The sequence below is a fragment of the Prenolepis imparis genome, unplaced genomic scaffold (assembly GCF_030444845.1).
Source record: "Prenolepis imparis isolate NDT839.2.m4 unplaced genomic scaffold, iyPreImpa1.0 SCAF_1, whole genome shotgun sequence".
In the NCBI taxonomy this organism is placed as follows: Eukaryota; Metazoa; Arthropoda; class Insecta; order Hymenoptera; family Formicidae; genus Prenolepis; species Prenolepis imparis.
Window position 1 is genome coordinate 2,546,104 of NW_028141159.1, and position 17,856 is coordinate 2,563,959.

Sequence of the window (17,856 nt, forward strand, 5' to 3'; positions counted from 1 at the left end):
CAATTAAAGTATTAATATTATCAAACGGGGAGGCGCAATAATTTCAGGTAAAAAACAATCTGTATAACCAATAAATAGAGTTATGTTCGAATCTAACCTCACTTTTTCAGTCGGTAAGGCAAACTCGTTAAGCATCACCTTAAAGACAATGGTCGCGTTCAGCAGACTCAACTGCTAAGTAGCAATCAAACGTGTTCCTACTTTAAGATCCAGCCAATTAACGTCGAATGACATCGGAAAATTACTCAACTGTTGAGCTGCTGAACGCAGCCAATTTTCCGATGTTAATTGGCTGGATCTTAAAGTAGGAACCAATCACGTTTGATTGCTACTTAGCAGTTGAGTCTGCTGAACGCGGCCATTGGCTGCGTTCAACAGCTCAACAGTTGAGCAATTTTCCGATGTCATTCGATGGTGATTGGCTGGATCTTAAAGTAGGAACCAATCACGTTCGATTGCTACTTAGCAGTTGAGTCTGCTGAACACGGCCATTTGATAATTAAGTGCTGACATTTATCAATCGTTTTGGCTAAATGGAGAAAATATAATAATTACACAAGTTAATTTTTTATTCATATAAATATTATATATCTTATCCAATTCTCACTCTTTCTTTTTTAAAAATGTATAGCTCTTAACATCTAACTGTTTCAAGAATACCAAATATGAATATTTTGCCCTATCACTTTATTACTGACAATAAAAAGATAATCTATTCTCATCACTATACATTCCAAAATTCATAGGCCGGTATTCATAGTCCGTTCCTTTTTCAAGACCGTCTTAAGTAATGTCTTAAGATGCAAATACGGCTCTGTGATTGGTTAATTACATCTTAAGATTGTACTTAAGACAGTCTTAAATATAAGAACTGACTATGAATACCGGCCATAGAAAACTTGAAATTTTTAATTAACCAAATTTTAATTTAATTTAAAAACTCCTTATCTTCACTCTGTTTTATCGATGAAATCGCTCGTTAGTACCGAATATCTCTACCGCGAAGTGGCGGCGCTCGCGACTGCGCAGACTGCGCTCAGTTCATGTTTGTCCGACAGTAAGTAGTAAGTAGCCATCGCGCAGCGCGAGTTAATCGGAGTATCGGAGTATTCTCAGTTAGTCTCTAGCATAACACGTCTCAGGTTCAACCTCCGAGCGATCTCCACGCGAATCCGCGAACACCACAGCTGACAGCGTAAATCGGTCGACTCGAATTCGTTGGCGAAACGTCAAGGGAGCAATCGAGAGCGACGACGGAAGTCACCAGAAGGCCGGCTCTCTCTCTCTCTCTCTGTCACTCTCTTATTCCCTACGCGCTCTATCCCTCTCGCTCGCAGCTCGTCGACTTCTCGTCGGACACTCGTCGCGAGACGTATAATCGGACACCTCCCTAAGAGGAGGGCGATCCATCCATCTGTCTCAGGTCTCGGCTCTCCCGAGCGGCGGATTTTCACGCTAGAAAGCGGCCGTCCAGCAGGGCGATACCATTTTATATGACTTTACTTCGACGACGAGGTAAGTTTTCTTCTCTATCTTTCTCTTTCTCTTTCTCATTCGTTCTCTCGTGAATTTTAATCATTAAAATGGCGAATCCGATTTATATTAATCCAGTATCGTTAGAACGATCGAGACCCCCTAGTTGTTTTTTTTTTTTTTTCCCCCCTAACACCATAACCTTTCTCTCTTTCTCTCTCTCTTGCTGCGTTCCCGTTCGTTCACTTACGCCCGCTAATTTTAGCGAACAGCCATTTTGGACGACACGAGGCGTGCGGAGCCGCAACGGGCCCTCGCCTGCGGAAATGAGCGTGTCCCTCCTCCTCCATCTCCTCTTCTGCGGCAGCGAACGATGTTCGCGTGCGTGTCGCATGATGCGTCACAGCCGGAGGAGGAAACGAGCTTTCCCATGCCGGGTCTCGACTCAACGTGGGTCCGCTCGTTTTCTGCTCGGCGCACATTTCCTGCAGATTTATTATTCTCAGAGATACGCGCCTTCTCTCTCGGTGCGTGTATGTTTAATCTCTTCCTAAATTCAAGTAGACAAATCATCCGACAAACACGTGAAGTGTAAGTAAAGGAGCAAGGACGAAACTGTTCAAAACAGCTGTATGGCAAAAATCGTATTTTGCGAAAGACGAACGGATATTTAAACTTTTCGAACTCTGAAAATTGTGAAAAGTGCGACTCAAACGAAGAGCTCCGATTATAAACAAGCATATTCGAATAATAGGACCCTTTTGCATTTTTATCACTTCTGACCTTCGTTATTTTCCTATCGTGTTACATTTAGTTAATCTGCGCAAGTGCGAAGTAATAAAAAAAATTACGTAAGAATACGATGTAATAAACAAATTTATAAGCATATGAAATCTTAAAATAGACCAATACAGGGATTTAACTGTAATATGGCATTTATATGTCGATAGTTAATTTTTTTCGAATGATTTTTTATTTTTATAATTAGTAATTGTAAAAAAAATTACAAATAATGAAAAAATAATATGATAGATAATATTTGACAGCTGTCAGACTTTGCAGTTGTTAAATGTAAGGAAAAACTATTTTAATATATTAGTTGTATTATTATTGTTGGACATTGACTATTTACGAACGATTAAAAGACTATCTTAATTTATCTCCTTTTTTTAAATTCATGCGCGACAAATGTATACATATATAAATATACATATATTGTATAATGAGATGCATATTTCTGATACATATTTATGATGAGATACATTATTCTATTTTTTTTCAAATATCGACAATCGAATACAGCGATATGACATTTGTTTTGAGAAGATAAGAATCCTCGTAAAGATTTACTGAATTGACTTTTTTTATAACGGATAATCAATGTTATTGATTATCCGTTTCTTTATCTTCTATGCTTTGAAATGGAAAGTTTCGCGCGAGATAATTCGTCTATCCATAAGAGATAAATATTTTCTTAATCATTTTAATTATCCATACAATATCGGCTGGATCTGTTTTATTTAAAATTCATATATGTATCACATGTATACATATGTATTTATTATCTTATATCGCTTGCGCAAAAAGAGATAGAGAAAGAGAGAGAAAAAGGAAGGAAGGGGAGAGAATATTTTATATTTTATACTTGTAATATAGGTTCAAAACATTGAACTTGACGCGTACTTGCTTACGAAAAAGGAAGGAAGAAGCAATTGTCTCGCATGTCATTTGCATATCACGCAAACAGCAAATTGCTGCGTCATCTAATGATAACCATACATCGAGTATTCAATAACGATTCAAATCGCGACTCGCGTATTATTTAAGGCTGATATTACAATGCATATCCGATTTTAATCGGAGCGCATTATCTTTTATTTATTAAACGATATTAGATAGAGACAGTATCGTTCCATTTAATTAACTCTTGATTTAATAAATCAAATCTTTTCAGTTTATATTACATATATTGCATATAAAGCAATATGTATATTCGATTGAATCTGTTATAGAGTTAAACTCATTCCTTATATACAGGGAGTCTCTTTCGACAAGTGGAGTATCTTTCTCGGTACATTTCCAGGGATGAGGAATTCATTTCATAGGAATATTCTGAGATACCGGTGTACATACGGCGCCACGATAACGCTGTAAATAACGCCGATAATCGCAGATAATATATTCTTCCGGCACCATTTTATAGTTCATGTTATTCGGCCTCATCGTGATCGGCAATTTCGTTCGAATCCTATTTCTAAATACACGTTTCCATCGGCGATAAACTTTTATCGCAATGTCGAGCTGTCAGTCCGTAAGATTGATCGTTGCAAATTCGAAATTTACATTGGTAATTTTTATATGTAACAGGTAGTTTTGTTAAATGCTATACAGATAATTTTTCTTCTTATAGATACTGATTTTTCTTAGATACAGATTCTTATGGATACAGATTTATATTTCTTCTCTTTGTTATAAGAAAATGTAGGTTTTTTATTATATTATTATTTACATACATACACGAACATAATAATTAAATAGAAAATATACATAATAGAAAAATATACATAATGGAAATAATGAAAATAATAACGAAATATTAGATATAACTGAAAAAAATTCTTTCCCATCGATATATACACAGAGAACATTTTTTCTTATAGAATTTACCCTGAAAATCATGGTAATCGTGGGACAATATGGTATGAAAAGAATTTTATGAGAATTTCTCTGATTAATATTTATCAAATAAAAATAATAATATCTATTACAATAAAATATAAAATATGTTTGATTAATGTTACTATGCAGTTTAGTAAAATTAATCAAACATGTTTTATATTTTATTGTGATAGATATTATTTTTATATAAAATTTTTTCCACACCATATTGTCTCATAATTACCATGATTTTCAGGGTAAATCCTAAGAGAAAATTCTCTCAGTGTATATATTCTGTTTGCTTTAATCAAAATTTTAAAAGACGCTGGTTTTTTCGGAGTTCTAGAAATATTTCCAGACGATTGCGTCAGGCACAGGTTTTAAATCTAAATCTTCCTCTTTGTTCATGCGAGAATCGCTCATGCTGTTTTTTTTCTTTTTTTATCTGGCTTGTAAGATGGCCTGCTACTTTGACCCTTAAGTATGCGTACGATAACGATGCAAAATAATACCTCTTAATCAGTAACATGCAGCGGTTCTCAAGCATAATTTCTCCCGCTGCAATTTCTGCAACCTGATCTCTCGAGCGAGCGAATATCTATCACTGAGATTTATTATCGTCAGCGAATCCGTAGCGATAAATTCATAAATTATACTGCCCCTGCAATTGGCGAGGAAACGCAATCGAAATCGCGCTTGAAATTCTCTCGAGAGAATGTTCGATAATGTGAAATAATTATACGATTACATTTTATAACGTGTCTCTCGGTTAAAGCGATAAAATAACGTCGATGAATTTCGCTCTCTCACTTTCTCCAAATCTGATGCGAATCGCGAGCAAGGAGCAAGTATGCCGGAACGGGTTTTGCGATGAGGAAAGTGTTTACCGAAGATCGTCCGGGGTCCGGGATCGTTAATTACTGCGTATCAAAACCGGCAAGAACAACACTCTTAAACGGAATTTAATTGTTTAAACTGGTTGCTGGAAAATTATACATACGATGTCGACTTGCACGCGCTAACTATACTTTCCATCTGGCGAGTAAATAAATTTTTACAATAAGGAATAACAAATCGAGAATTTTTCTTTTAAAAGAATTTAAGTGTATTGAAAGATTGATTGAAATGGAAAATGGAAATTAATATAAAAATAACGTAAATAATTAATGAATTATAGAATTTCTAAGATACTTATAAATATTATCGAAATTAATTATTATATAAAAATAAAATAAATAAAAAATTGTGCAACATATAAAAAAATAAAAGAGGAAGGAAAAAGAGGTTTAAAATTTGTCGATTTGAAGTTTACAAGATTCGTAAGAGAAATGCAATAATAGCGTTATTGCGTCGCAACGAGATGTAAGATGGAAACGACTGTTGGAAGTTCTAATTTGATTTCAGTTTATCAGTATGTAATCGTTCATTTTTATTGACCCAGCAACATTAACGATGTTGAAATATATAGATGAATATATATAGTCTGTCGAAAGTTCTTCGTGAAATTTAACTTTGCTTCCAATTCGATTTAAAATCGAAACAATATAGTAATATTAGTTTTACATTATTGCAAAATCGTTATTAAATTATCAAAACGTTATTAAATTAATATTAAAAACGTTATATGTATTTATACAATGAATTTATATATGTATATAAATTTAATGAAATTGTGTGCATTGAATAATTAAATATTTATTTATTCGGTACTTCGAGATCGTAAGAGATATATTTGTTACTTAATTTAATCTCTCTCTCTCAGACGCTCAATTAAACACACGATTGCACAAGGAACGATATAAACTGATAGCCAAACCACGTCGACGCGACCTGGACCTGGGTCAATCTATCCCTCCCGACCTATCCCACTACATTTCTTCTTAGATCTTCCCACGATATTCGATTGATACTGATCGAGAAATTTCATTTCTCTCTCTCGCGATACTGCAGCTAAACTTTTAGAAAATTAATTTAACATAAATTAAAAAATTCGAGATTAAAAAATGCAATACAAAATACGATTAAATCTATGAATAATAATTTATTCGATTCGTGAATTTCAAGATTAAATTTAACCTCACGAATACACAAATACAATCGATCGACGTGCCTGTAGCTATTGGCAAAGATTTTTCGCGATTGGCGAACTGCTCGAGCTTACGTGCCGGTTAGCTACTCGAGAGTGGAGTAGAGTGACCTTGTCCGAAGGCTGCTCTCTTTCTAGAAGAGACGACGTCGGCGTCCGGATCGGCGTCGGCGCCCGGATCAATATACACGGTGGACGTCGAGGACGCGTGCGCGTCGCGGGGATAGGCCGATCCGGGTCCCGAGAGCTGTCAGACCACGAAGAGACCGACGAGTGACTCTGTACTCTAGTTGCGCGCTAGCGAGAGGCCGACCTCTTCGACTCCCAAGAGCTACACTACCCCCTTGCGCGAGAATCGATTCTCCTTATCTCTCTCTCTCTCTCTCGCTCTCTCTCTTTCTCTCTCTCTTTCTCTCGACGACGCCACGGATCTGCTCCACTTTTTTTTCTCCATTTCTGTCCGCCTTCGGATCTCCTCGTCCTCCCTCTTCCTCCTCGTCATCGTTATTCCTCTCTGCTCTTCGAGAGTGCCGTTGGAGAAGAAATCTGGGTACACCTGGTGATCAACGACAGCGACTGCGGAAGACGCGTCAACGTCGCAAATCACGACTTATGCGTCTGTACCGAGCAGGTAAACTCACTCGTTTCCGGTACACGCGATCCCTTCGGGAGGTCGTCCCCGAACAATCGCTGTCTGTCCCGCGTGGATTTTGTAGTGCCAAGATTTGCTATTAGACTGCGTAAAGTTCTGACCGAATAAACTAGGTAATTATTCTCGTTAAACGAAATTTCGCTCGTCGTTCTCGAAGCAGATTGCACTTATTAAGTCGTAAGGGCGAGAATTATTCCGTAATTGATTCTTATCATTCTCTTTAAACATGTGTTAGCCGAATAGAGGACGAGACACAGTTTGCAACTGTGATTATTCCGTTTTAGGACTTTGTGCTCGTCTATACGTGTGTCTCTTATAAGGTATCTTAACAGTAATCGCGAAAGCACACCGCTTATTGCGCGATAAATGGAGCGCGAGAATCAATATTAATAATGCATATAGTTATTATAAACAACTGCACCGGCTGCGATCGGGCATGGAATTACAAACTATTTGCGTACTATTGTATATAATGGTACACTTGCAGAAACGCGAGACTATAATACGCATTGCGTTCTCAGGTATCCTCCAACGCTAAATCAATAGGATATTCTACAGGATGTCTCATTATTATCGGGAGGGATATCAATTTCACTATTGTGACAATCACAAATTCTCATATATATGATCAATTTGCGATCGATTTCGCGAAATCAGTACGCACTGTAAAAAAAATTTTACATTTACACAAGTATTACATAAAAATATGTAAAATTACGCGATAAATAATGAAAATACATTTTACACTTATTATTTATGATTTATTACATTTTTTTACAGTGCGTGTAATTAAAAAAAAAATTCACTTTTTAATGAAAAAATTTATCATTGAAAAACTTATCTGTGTATATTGTCATATCATATATAATCTAGGATAAGATAATATCAATTAAACATTTATTGACAGCGCTAAATTATTTACCGTCCTATTTTTTTTTCTTTTTTTTTTTTTTTTTTTTAATTGAATTAAAATAATACTCAAGTAAATCTGGCTAAATTGAGTTATATCGCGCAAACATATATGTTACATATATTTTACTTGACAACAGCTTTACATGTGTGTACCTTTATTTATTATTACAACGCACTTCTATTTAATTTTACTTCAAGCGAATCTTCATTTATTGCGATTGCATTTGTTCGATTATCGAGAGAGATCAAATTCGCGATTTAGCTTCCGCGATCTTCAAGAAGGACATCCAGTCTGTCCGCGACTTTCGCTATCATGATCCTAATACGGCCCGTCCCGCACGAAAATCATCCGGATGATCGTTAGCAGCACAGCCAGATGAAACTTACACCGGTCCGATGATCATCTGGTGCCTGAAAAATTCCCTTAAATGTCATTCACATGGTCCTGCACATCCCGTGAACGCTTTTAGCAGATCAAACTCGCATGGATAAAAGCAATTTGCAAGATTTTTTGTTTTTCTCTGTATCCACAATTCATCCTTCGATCTTGCGTTTGAAATGAATCCGATAAGATCAAGGCTAAAGATAAATAGAAGGCAAGATAGTGCGCTCGATAAAAAAAAAAAATATTTTAATTGTACGCGTTGTATAATTTGAATTGAATAATTATAATCTAGCTTCATTAAAAAACTAAATAGCTCTTTAAACAGTTACAAATGTTTTAATTTCAGATTCTAAATAATTCTTTTCTTACATAAATTAAAATTTAAAATACGCGTGATTAAATATTTTATTATATAAAATAAAATTTTATAAATAATATCCTTCATTTTTTTCTTTATTTTTAAAACAAAATTTCTATCTTCCCTTACATTTTTCTAAACGCTAATTATTTATTCTCAGGAAAGGAATAATTTATAAAAATTATGCTCTCTAAACTGATCATACTTCAAGATCGTCTTGTCCTTCTTTACAGAAACATCCAGGATATCATCCAGAGGGAAAGGATCGGCGTGTAGCAAAGGCGGCGGCGACAGCAGGACACTATCATCTGACCGACGATCATCAAACGGCAACACCATCACCACCCACGTTCGTTGGTTTTCGCGCGAGTTAACCAGCGAGTTAACATCAACATCATTACCAACCTGGTTAGGCCACCGATTACCGGGCTTTCTTAGGGCGACGAGCAACGGACACGCAGCGTGTATGATCATTGAAGACTATCCCCCTACCCCACCCGCCACCGCCAAACCGAGGCAACACTCGAGGCATCAAGATACCACCCAACGATTCCTAAACCTCCACCTGGTCCTGCCCAAGCACAGGACCTCAAAATTTTCCAGGTTTGTAGTCGTCAATTTTTGAACCGGTTTGGCCAAAACAGCAACTTTAAAGTTCTTTTAAATTTAAAAAATATTTTTTTTAATTTAATAAAAAAATGATTAAAATTATATTAACTATTAACGACGAGGTTTCGAATTCTTGTGAATAAGATAAGTTTTAGACAAGCTAAATAAACTAAAGACAAGTTTTCTTTTCTTGCAGTAATAGGCATCGGAAGTTACAGCCATTCAGAGAAACGTGACTGGCGTCAGCGGGTAGCGGCGCGGCACGCCTTACCGCTAACAAGGATTACAACCCTGAAAACAGGCAGAACCACCCTGACTCGACACGCTGCTGTTACGAGCGACCACAAACAGGCGGCAGCCGTTGCCTACCATTGGTCACTGCCGGCTATCAAACTGCCGCTGGCTGGAAACGCGCGACAAAGGCGATCTAGACGAACCAGGACGAAAACATTACCTACTTGAAAGGAAAAGATCGAATAGCGGATTCAACATCACTGCTTGAGAGTTGATTTTTTCGTCGCGATTTGTTAACATTTTCACAACGACGTCTCGTCGGAGGTTACTATCAATCGGAGAAGTTAAGTTCGTCAAAAGTAAGAGAAGGCGGAAACAACGGTCATCATGGCAAGCTTAAATGTCAATCGCAATGTCAGCGATGCCTTCTACCGCTATAAGATGCCGCGGATTCAGGCCAAGGTGGAGGGCAAAGGAAACGGCATCAAGACAGTGATCGTCAATATGGTGGACGTGGCTAAGGCGATCGGCCGTCCGGCCACTTATCCGACCAAGTACTTCGGTTGCGAGCTGGGTGCGCAGACCCAATTTGATTTCAAGAACGAGCGCTTTATCGTCAACGGCTCGCATGATGCTACGAAACTGCAGGATTTGCTCGATGGTTTTATCCGGAAATATGTTCTGTGTCCAGCTTGCGACAATCCGGAAACCGAGTTGATGGTCAGTTCAAAGAAGGGTACGATCTCGCAAGGCTGCAAAGCCTGTGGTCATCATGGTCTTCTAGAGAGCAACCACAAGCTGAACACTTACATCTTGAAGAATCCGCCGAGTCTAAATCCAGCGGTGCAGGGTAGTTCATTAACGGAGGGCAAACGCGGCAAACGTTCGAAACGCTCCAATGGTGACACCGCGGCTGCATCCACAACCGTTGCTGCCACTACCAATGGCAACGATCGATCCTGCTCGCCAGAAAATGATGTCAACAACTCTGGAGATATCGTGGTGGAGCCTTCGCTGGAAAGAAAAATCAACAAGAACGAGGATGACGATAAATGGGCGGTCGATGTGTCTGAAGAAGCGGTCAGAGCTCGTCTCCAGGATCTGACGGATGGCGCGAAGGGCATGACTATCAGCGATGACCTCGAAAAGAGTGAGAAAGAGCGCATGGATATGTTCTACAAACTGGTCAAGTGCCGCCGCGATGCCGGCCAGCTCGACAACAATCACAAAGAGCTCGTAGCCGAAGCGGAACGTCTCGAAATCAAGACCAAGGCACCGTTGATCCTCGCTGAATTGTTATTCGACCAGGGAATCGCTGCACAGGCGAAGAAGTTTCGCGTGCTGTTGCTGCGTTTTACCCATGATGACATCAAGGCGCAGAAATATTTGATCAGAGGTATTGAACAGGTCATTGCGCTGCATAAGGATGCCCTGATGCCGAAGGTTCCCGGAATCCTCAAGGTAAAAGGATTACAACTTTAGAATTTATTTACCTTATAGATTCACTTCTATTCTTTTTATGAATCTATTTATTAAGATGATCTTTCTTTACTTTTTCTACACATTTTAAAAATATATACTTTGCATCTCTCCTTTTTATTGAGCATTTTTTACATCTCATATTTCTTTGATATCGATATTAAATTATTTTATAATTATTAAATTATATTTATCATTATAATTATTATTGTAATTATTTTATTATTATATATTTTATGTATTTTATTATATTATTTAATTATTTTATTATAATTATAATTATTATATTTATTATTATTATAATTATTAAATTATATTAAATAATAAAAGTATTTGCATCTATTTCAGTTATTTTACGACGCTGATATCCTGGAGGAAAAGGCATTTGACGAATGGTCGAGCAAAGTCAGTAAGAAATACGTCTCGAAGGATTTGTCGCAAGAGATTCACGATCGAGCTGCACCATTTCTAACATGGTTAAAAGTTGCTGAGGAAGAAGAGTCCGAGTCCGAGGAAGAAGATGACGATTTGGAAGTAAGTATCTCGCTACACACAAGTGCTATCAATCAAATGCTAATTCTTCAAAATTAATTTAATTTTTTAATTAATTTTATTTTAATTTTAATTTTAGGATTAATTTTTCTATTAAATATATATCTTGTATCTTTATTTTGTTCTGCTTTTGAGATAATTAAATCAATTAAAATTTCTCGACGAGATTTGAAGAATTAATATATTCTTCTTTCCAAGAGTTATCTTTCTGTTGGATTTAACGCTATAAGTTTTCAAGAATTATTTTTTTTTTGTATTTTTTACTTAATTTTATTATTTATTATTTTTATTATTATTTTATTTTGCTATATTTATTTTATTTTATATCTCCATATGTTACATAATTTTGTGATTTAACTTCAAAAAAAATTCTTAATGTAACTTTTTAATGTTTTGCACTTTTCTCTTTCAGATTGAATACGATGACAGGGCCAAACAAGAATCCCTGAAACAGCAGCAACCGGCAACTGTGCCGAAACCTGCCACCGCTGCCACCGCCGCCGTGAAAGATGATTCTGATGAGGAAGACTTCGATATTGATGCCATTTAAAACACATACACACACACACACACACATAATACAACACATACATACACACATACGCGCAATTGGATGATGAAAAATACTGATGCGATACGTAATACAAACCGAATAATCATTTTTCTCTCAAAAAGAGCCATGCAAATGCAATCTCAAGTTATGTGCAAATAAATATAAGGTTTTTTGTTGTTTTAGACCGACGAGATCAATAATTAATACACAATGCCGTTTACATGTTAATGAAAAAAAAAGAAATTTTAATTGTTCCCAAGCGTTTAGTATGATTTATCTCTCTCTGTGTACAGTGTGTATCCATAATATTTTTAATTGTTTTAACGATACGGTAAATGCGCGTTTAACGAAAACTCGTTAGTTCTATTATTATTGATTGTTATCGCAATTTTTTAATAGGCATGATCATGCGCCTATCTTGAAATATGTTCTCTGCATTCGTTTCAGATGAAAAAAGAAAAAAAAGTAGAAAACACATTCATAGAATTCACGAGCATTACTGGGAAATTGGCCTGCTAAAAGTGTTCTTTATTGTATCTATTTACTATTCTAATTATTCAAATAAATATGGTTTATTGCAATGAATCCTACATTATTTTCTATTTCTCGCAGCAAACAATGAAATAGGAAAATAGGAAAATTATGTTCTAATTGTGCATTAATATTGATAATTTAATTGGTAATAATATTGATACTAAATTATTTACATTCATTTAACTTTATTCAGCTGTAATTTTTCAATAGTATATGATTTATACATATACTGCTGTGCAATTTATATAATGCCATGAATTTCTAAAATGCTGATATAAATATCTCAATAATGTCAGTTTACATAAATGTTTGTTTTTATGAAACGATATAAATATAAAATTCATGCTTAAATAATGGACAACGTATTAAAATCTGGAAAAAGCTTTTCGTATTGTATTTGCAAATCAGTGCTGAACTTCTATCTATCCAGATTCTTACATGTCACTACTTAGATAAAATTAAAGTTTGTTCTTTTAAACACTGCACTTAAAATAAAATAGAAATACATACTTTATAAATGTGAAGTAAAGAAAAAGAACAAGAGACATAAAATAAGAAATGCATAAATAAAATTCTGAATTCCTTTCTTCGAATAATAGAATATTCTTTTTAGAATCTTTCGTTAATCCCTGTTATCGCAATTTCATAAAACGCGCAGATAACAATTATCGAATATAAACGTTGCAAGATGCATCATAGAATCAAAGTTCCCGCGTAAAATGACGTCATTGAGATTCTGATTAGTCCCTAGTAGTCTAGGACTTTTAGGACTCCGGTTTCAAGTTACCAACACTAAGAAATAAAATTTCAATTCGCTCAAGACAAATTCTCCACGTTTATTAGTTTTATTTTAATTTTTTTTTTCAGAAAATCGCTTTAGCACAACTCGCGGATGATCCTACAAATTACAAATATCACGATTTTAATATGATTCTCTCCGTTTTTTTTTTGGCCGTCATAAAGGCCATTGCACGTACAAAAATTTTAGTCATAATAGTAAGGCTGTAAGCAAATCGTCCAATCACAGTCAAGCATTCTTATTACGTTATGATAATTCTTCTCTATGATTGGACGATTTGCTTACGGCTTTACGATTACGACTAAAATTTTTGTACGTGCAATGGCCTTAAAGAATAACCAAATCCGTAATTCACGACCGATCGATAGAGGGCTCCACAATGTCTCCTGTCGAGTTTTAAGCGCGAGCAACCGTTAACCGTTCTTTGGTTGTGGTATTCGGACGCGGCGATGAATTGTGTGTCGGTGGTTTTGTGGAATCGCGATAGATTAAAAACCGCATCAATTGTGCGTTTATCGCGGTCGGTTCAGGACGATGGACGGATATTAATTTTCGCATCCGAATTTGCATCCATTTCAATGCGCGACCGGAATATTACGCGGAGGATCCTTTCAATGGCGGTTAAGGTAGATATATATTGTTTTCTTTTCATTTCATAAATTGATATTTTGATGTTTAGCAAATATTGCTCGCGCGATTGGACGTAATCCGGATATATTCAAATCCACTCCATTCTAGTACATGTATGACTTTATTCAATTGTCTCTGTGTTAAAGTCAAGATAGAACAAGTTTTGAGAAATTTTCATTTATTTTATAAATGCAAATATAGGTCATTTTAATATAAATATGTTTGGGAAAATATAAATAAAAGACAAAAATATATCATTTAAATGTCACGTATATATCATATTTGGATGAGAAAAAATTAGAAATTTTAATATCTAGATTAATATATTTTAATTATGAAAATTAATGTTGCATTTTTTCGATACAATCGCGGTATGAAAAAAGCGGAATTGATGAAAGTGCTATTTATAGATGGATATTCTATTCTGTTATTTCATCCGTCTCGATTTACGATGACTTATTAACCGGATCTATATTGCTGATTATTATATTCCGTTAATGAAATTGATATTCAAACTGATAATATTGATAGCATAAGCTATGATAAACAATATATATATATTATTATTGAGATATGCATGTACTCAACTAATAAAGGAGGGGGTGAAGAATCCCCCTCCAATTTTAATAAACATTGAAATATGTTGTAATCTATTGTAAGTCAAAATAAGAAAGTTTTTTTATTTGTCTTCATATTGCCGCGTTGAGGATAAAACACTCCTTTAAACAAATCGGTTTTTATATTTTTAAACACGAATATCGTCGAAACAGTAAAAGATATTTAAAAAATGTAAGAGTTTTTATGGTTTTTAATTTACTTTATAATAATGCTATCTCTAATTTGTTTTAAATGTCATATTTTTCGATATTTCCCTTCTTTCTCATATTTTTTCAAAATTTATCTTATAACAACACTTAAAACTTAAAGCATATTTCACGCCAAATTCAATTATATATAATAAAATTGTATCTCGTGAAAACGTATTTTTCAGAAAAATAAGCTAAAAATATCTATTTACGCCGTATCTCTATACATTTGTATTCGCCTTATAGTTTTTCTTCATAATCTCATAAAGAGAGAGAGATAATCATAAATAACTTAAACATTACAATTTACATATTTATATATATTTATTAATTAAATTTATAATAATTTATAAAATATATTTAATAATTTATATTGAATAATTTACATATTACAATTTTTATATTTATATATTATAGTAATTATGATTGCAATAAATAATTCACACATATGAAAAAAATAATATGTTCTTATGAGGATGAACAAGGAAAAATCTCTTTATCGAGATATCAATAGATTAATAAATACAATGATACGGTGCAATAAACGAACAAAATGTGCTTATGTAATCGTACAATTCGAAAAGATGACATGAATGCAATAGTATAATTGTATTTATAACTGCGTGTAACATAACGCCTACGCATTATTGTGAAAGCATTCATCGTTGTGATTCAAAAGCTCAGTATATGTAATAAGTCATTCCTTATTGAAACCGTAATTACTGATCAAATAAAATCGTATACTGAATTTTAATTTTCATTCATAACGATGAATGCTTTTATAATAATGCGTATATACGTGTTACGTTACACGCAGTTATAAATACGATTATATTATTGCGTTCATGTCATCCTTTCAATTTTGCGATTACATAAACATCTTTTGTTTGTTTATTTGCCGTATCATTGTATCTATTAAGCTATTGTTATCTCATCAAATAGATTTTTCCTTGTTTAGCTAGTTCTATTTTTAGTGCATAAAAATATATTATTTTTTTCATATGTGTGAATTATTATATTTATTACCATCACAATTACTATAATATGTAAATATATAAATATAAAAAAAATGTAATATGTAAATTATTTAATATAAATTATATATTAAATATAAATTTATAAATTATTATTTTAATTAATAAATATAACTACATAAATTGTAATGTGTAATGTTAAGTTACTTATTAATTTAATTATTTATTAATGACTTATAAATATTTTTGAGATTAAGAAGAAAAAATTTTCGTCATAAGTACCGAACGCTATAAAGCGGATATATTAATGGGGCGCATAAAGATATTTCTAGCTTATTTCTAAAACATACGTTTTCGGAATACTTTATTATATTGATTAAATTTGGGGTAAAATATGCTTTAAGTTTTGTCATAAGATAAATTTCAAAATTTCAAAAATTATAAGAAAGAAAGAAAAATTTCGAAAAATCTGATTACATTGTTATAAAGTATATTAAAAACCATAAAACTTTTATTTAAAACAATGTTTTATATTTTTTTACTGACGGTATTCGCTCAAAAATATAAAAACTGTTTTTTTTTTTCCAGAGATGTTTTACTCTTTTAACAGTAACATCAACACAAAAAAATTTATCTCTTATTTTGATCTAGACTACAACTTATCCAAAGTTTAGAAAAATCGAAAAGAAACAATTCATTCGATTTCCTTATAAATTATATTGCTAAAAAACGCGTTAGAATTTATTTCAAATAATAACGATCGATATAAATTTATTATACATTTGATAAAATATCGTTTACCGCAAATTTTTCAATTTAATTTAATTTTAAAATACAAAATATCGAATATTAAAAAATTAATTATTAAATTACTTGATATTATTGGTATTCATAATACATCAAATTAAAATTTTTTTTAAATAGCTGAAATATAAAATCTATTTGATAAGAAACAAAAAACATTTTTTTTAGTATTTGTAGAGTTTTATGTGTGTGCTAAGATTAAACAGAAATATCGATTTGTGAAATTTGACGGTATATTGCACTATATATATAATAATTTTAATTAAATAATTTCACACGAAAAGCAAAAAAAGATATACCGATTTCAGAGATGTCATAAGTTTTTAATTAAATATTTTTTGGATATTTTCTTCTATTTAAGAAAATAAATAGATATGTAATTGAGGTAGCAATAATAATGCACACGTAATAATAATTGATATATTATCGAGAAAAATAGTTCGAGTTTCTAACAATTCGAAAATAAGTCCAAATTTCGCAAAACAGCGTTTTAACGATGCGTATAAATTTCTGGTAAAAGCCCTTTTGAATAATAAAAATTCGACAACTTCGTGCAATGATCCGAAAATATCCCGATAAATATCGGTATTCGGCTCATGTGACGCATATCGTTAAATGTTACAGAATTTTTCACTAAATTAATTTTTGCTCGCGTAGATACGAATTTTCTATATCTTGTACAATAGGATTTATATATACCTATGTGTGTATAAATGCACAACACATGGTATTTTTAAAAATATGTCATTAAAAATGTTTCAAAATATATTGACAAGACTTGTGGATCTTTTTTTTTTTTTTCCCCCAAGAGATGTGAAGCTAGAGAAAAAAAGGTATTTACTAATGTTAAAAAAATCTTTAAGTAATTTAAGATATTTTTTTATTAAAAAGAGAGGGAGATTTAATTGAAAATTATTTTTTCGATCTATTATTCTCAGGAAATATCTCTATTTTAATGTAGAGTCAACAATATCTGTAACCAAATTTCGACACATGACAAAATTCTCCGATAATTTCTGGATTAATTTATTAAAAAGACATTCTTTGATATATATAATGTATCACATAAAAAACCTTGACAATATATAAAATGCACAATATAAAAATGACGATAGTTTTATGTGAACAATACATAGAAATACACGGGAAAGAGAGATGCGCATATAATTTGTTACAAATTTTTACAAATTTATGATATTTTAGAAACATTACTTATATCATTCTACTATCTATAAGGAGTTTTAATTTGTGTTTAAAAACTATATTAATAGTTATTTATATTAATTTAACAAAATTTAAGACTAACTATATTGCGTAACTATTGATATATATGAAATATTTTCTCTTTTTTTTATATA

General features: G+C 33.2%; 2 protein-coding genes across 2 annotated transcripts; both read left to right on the forward strand.

Moving 5' to 3' along the window:
• Positions 1-1,048: 1,048 nt before the first annotated feature.
• LOC145942142 (uncharacterized) lies at positions 1,049-9,466 on the forward strand. The gene is made up of 3 exons (XM_083048621.1): positions 1,049-1,515; positions 8,758-9,127; positions 9,330-9,466. The coding sequence occupies exons 1-3, from the start codon at positions 1,494-1,496 to the stop codon at positions 9,367-9,369; spliced, it is 432 nt and encodes a 143-aa protein (XP_082904747.1). The 5' UTR covers positions 1,049-1,493; the 3' UTR covers positions 9,370-9,466.
• A 288-nt stretch (positions 9,467-9,754) lies between these two features.
• Eif5 (eukaryotic translation initiation factor 5) lies at positions 9,755-12,532 on the forward strand. The gene is made up of 3 exons (XM_083048616.1): positions 9,755-10,828; positions 11,195-11,380; positions 11,811-12,532. The coding sequence occupies exons 1-3, from the start codon at positions 9,755-9,757 to the stop codon at positions 11,946-11,948; spliced, it is 1,398 nt and encodes a 465-aa protein (XP_082904742.1). The 3' UTR covers positions 11,949-12,532.
• The last annotated feature ends 5,324 nt before the right edge of the window (positions 12,533-17,856 follow it).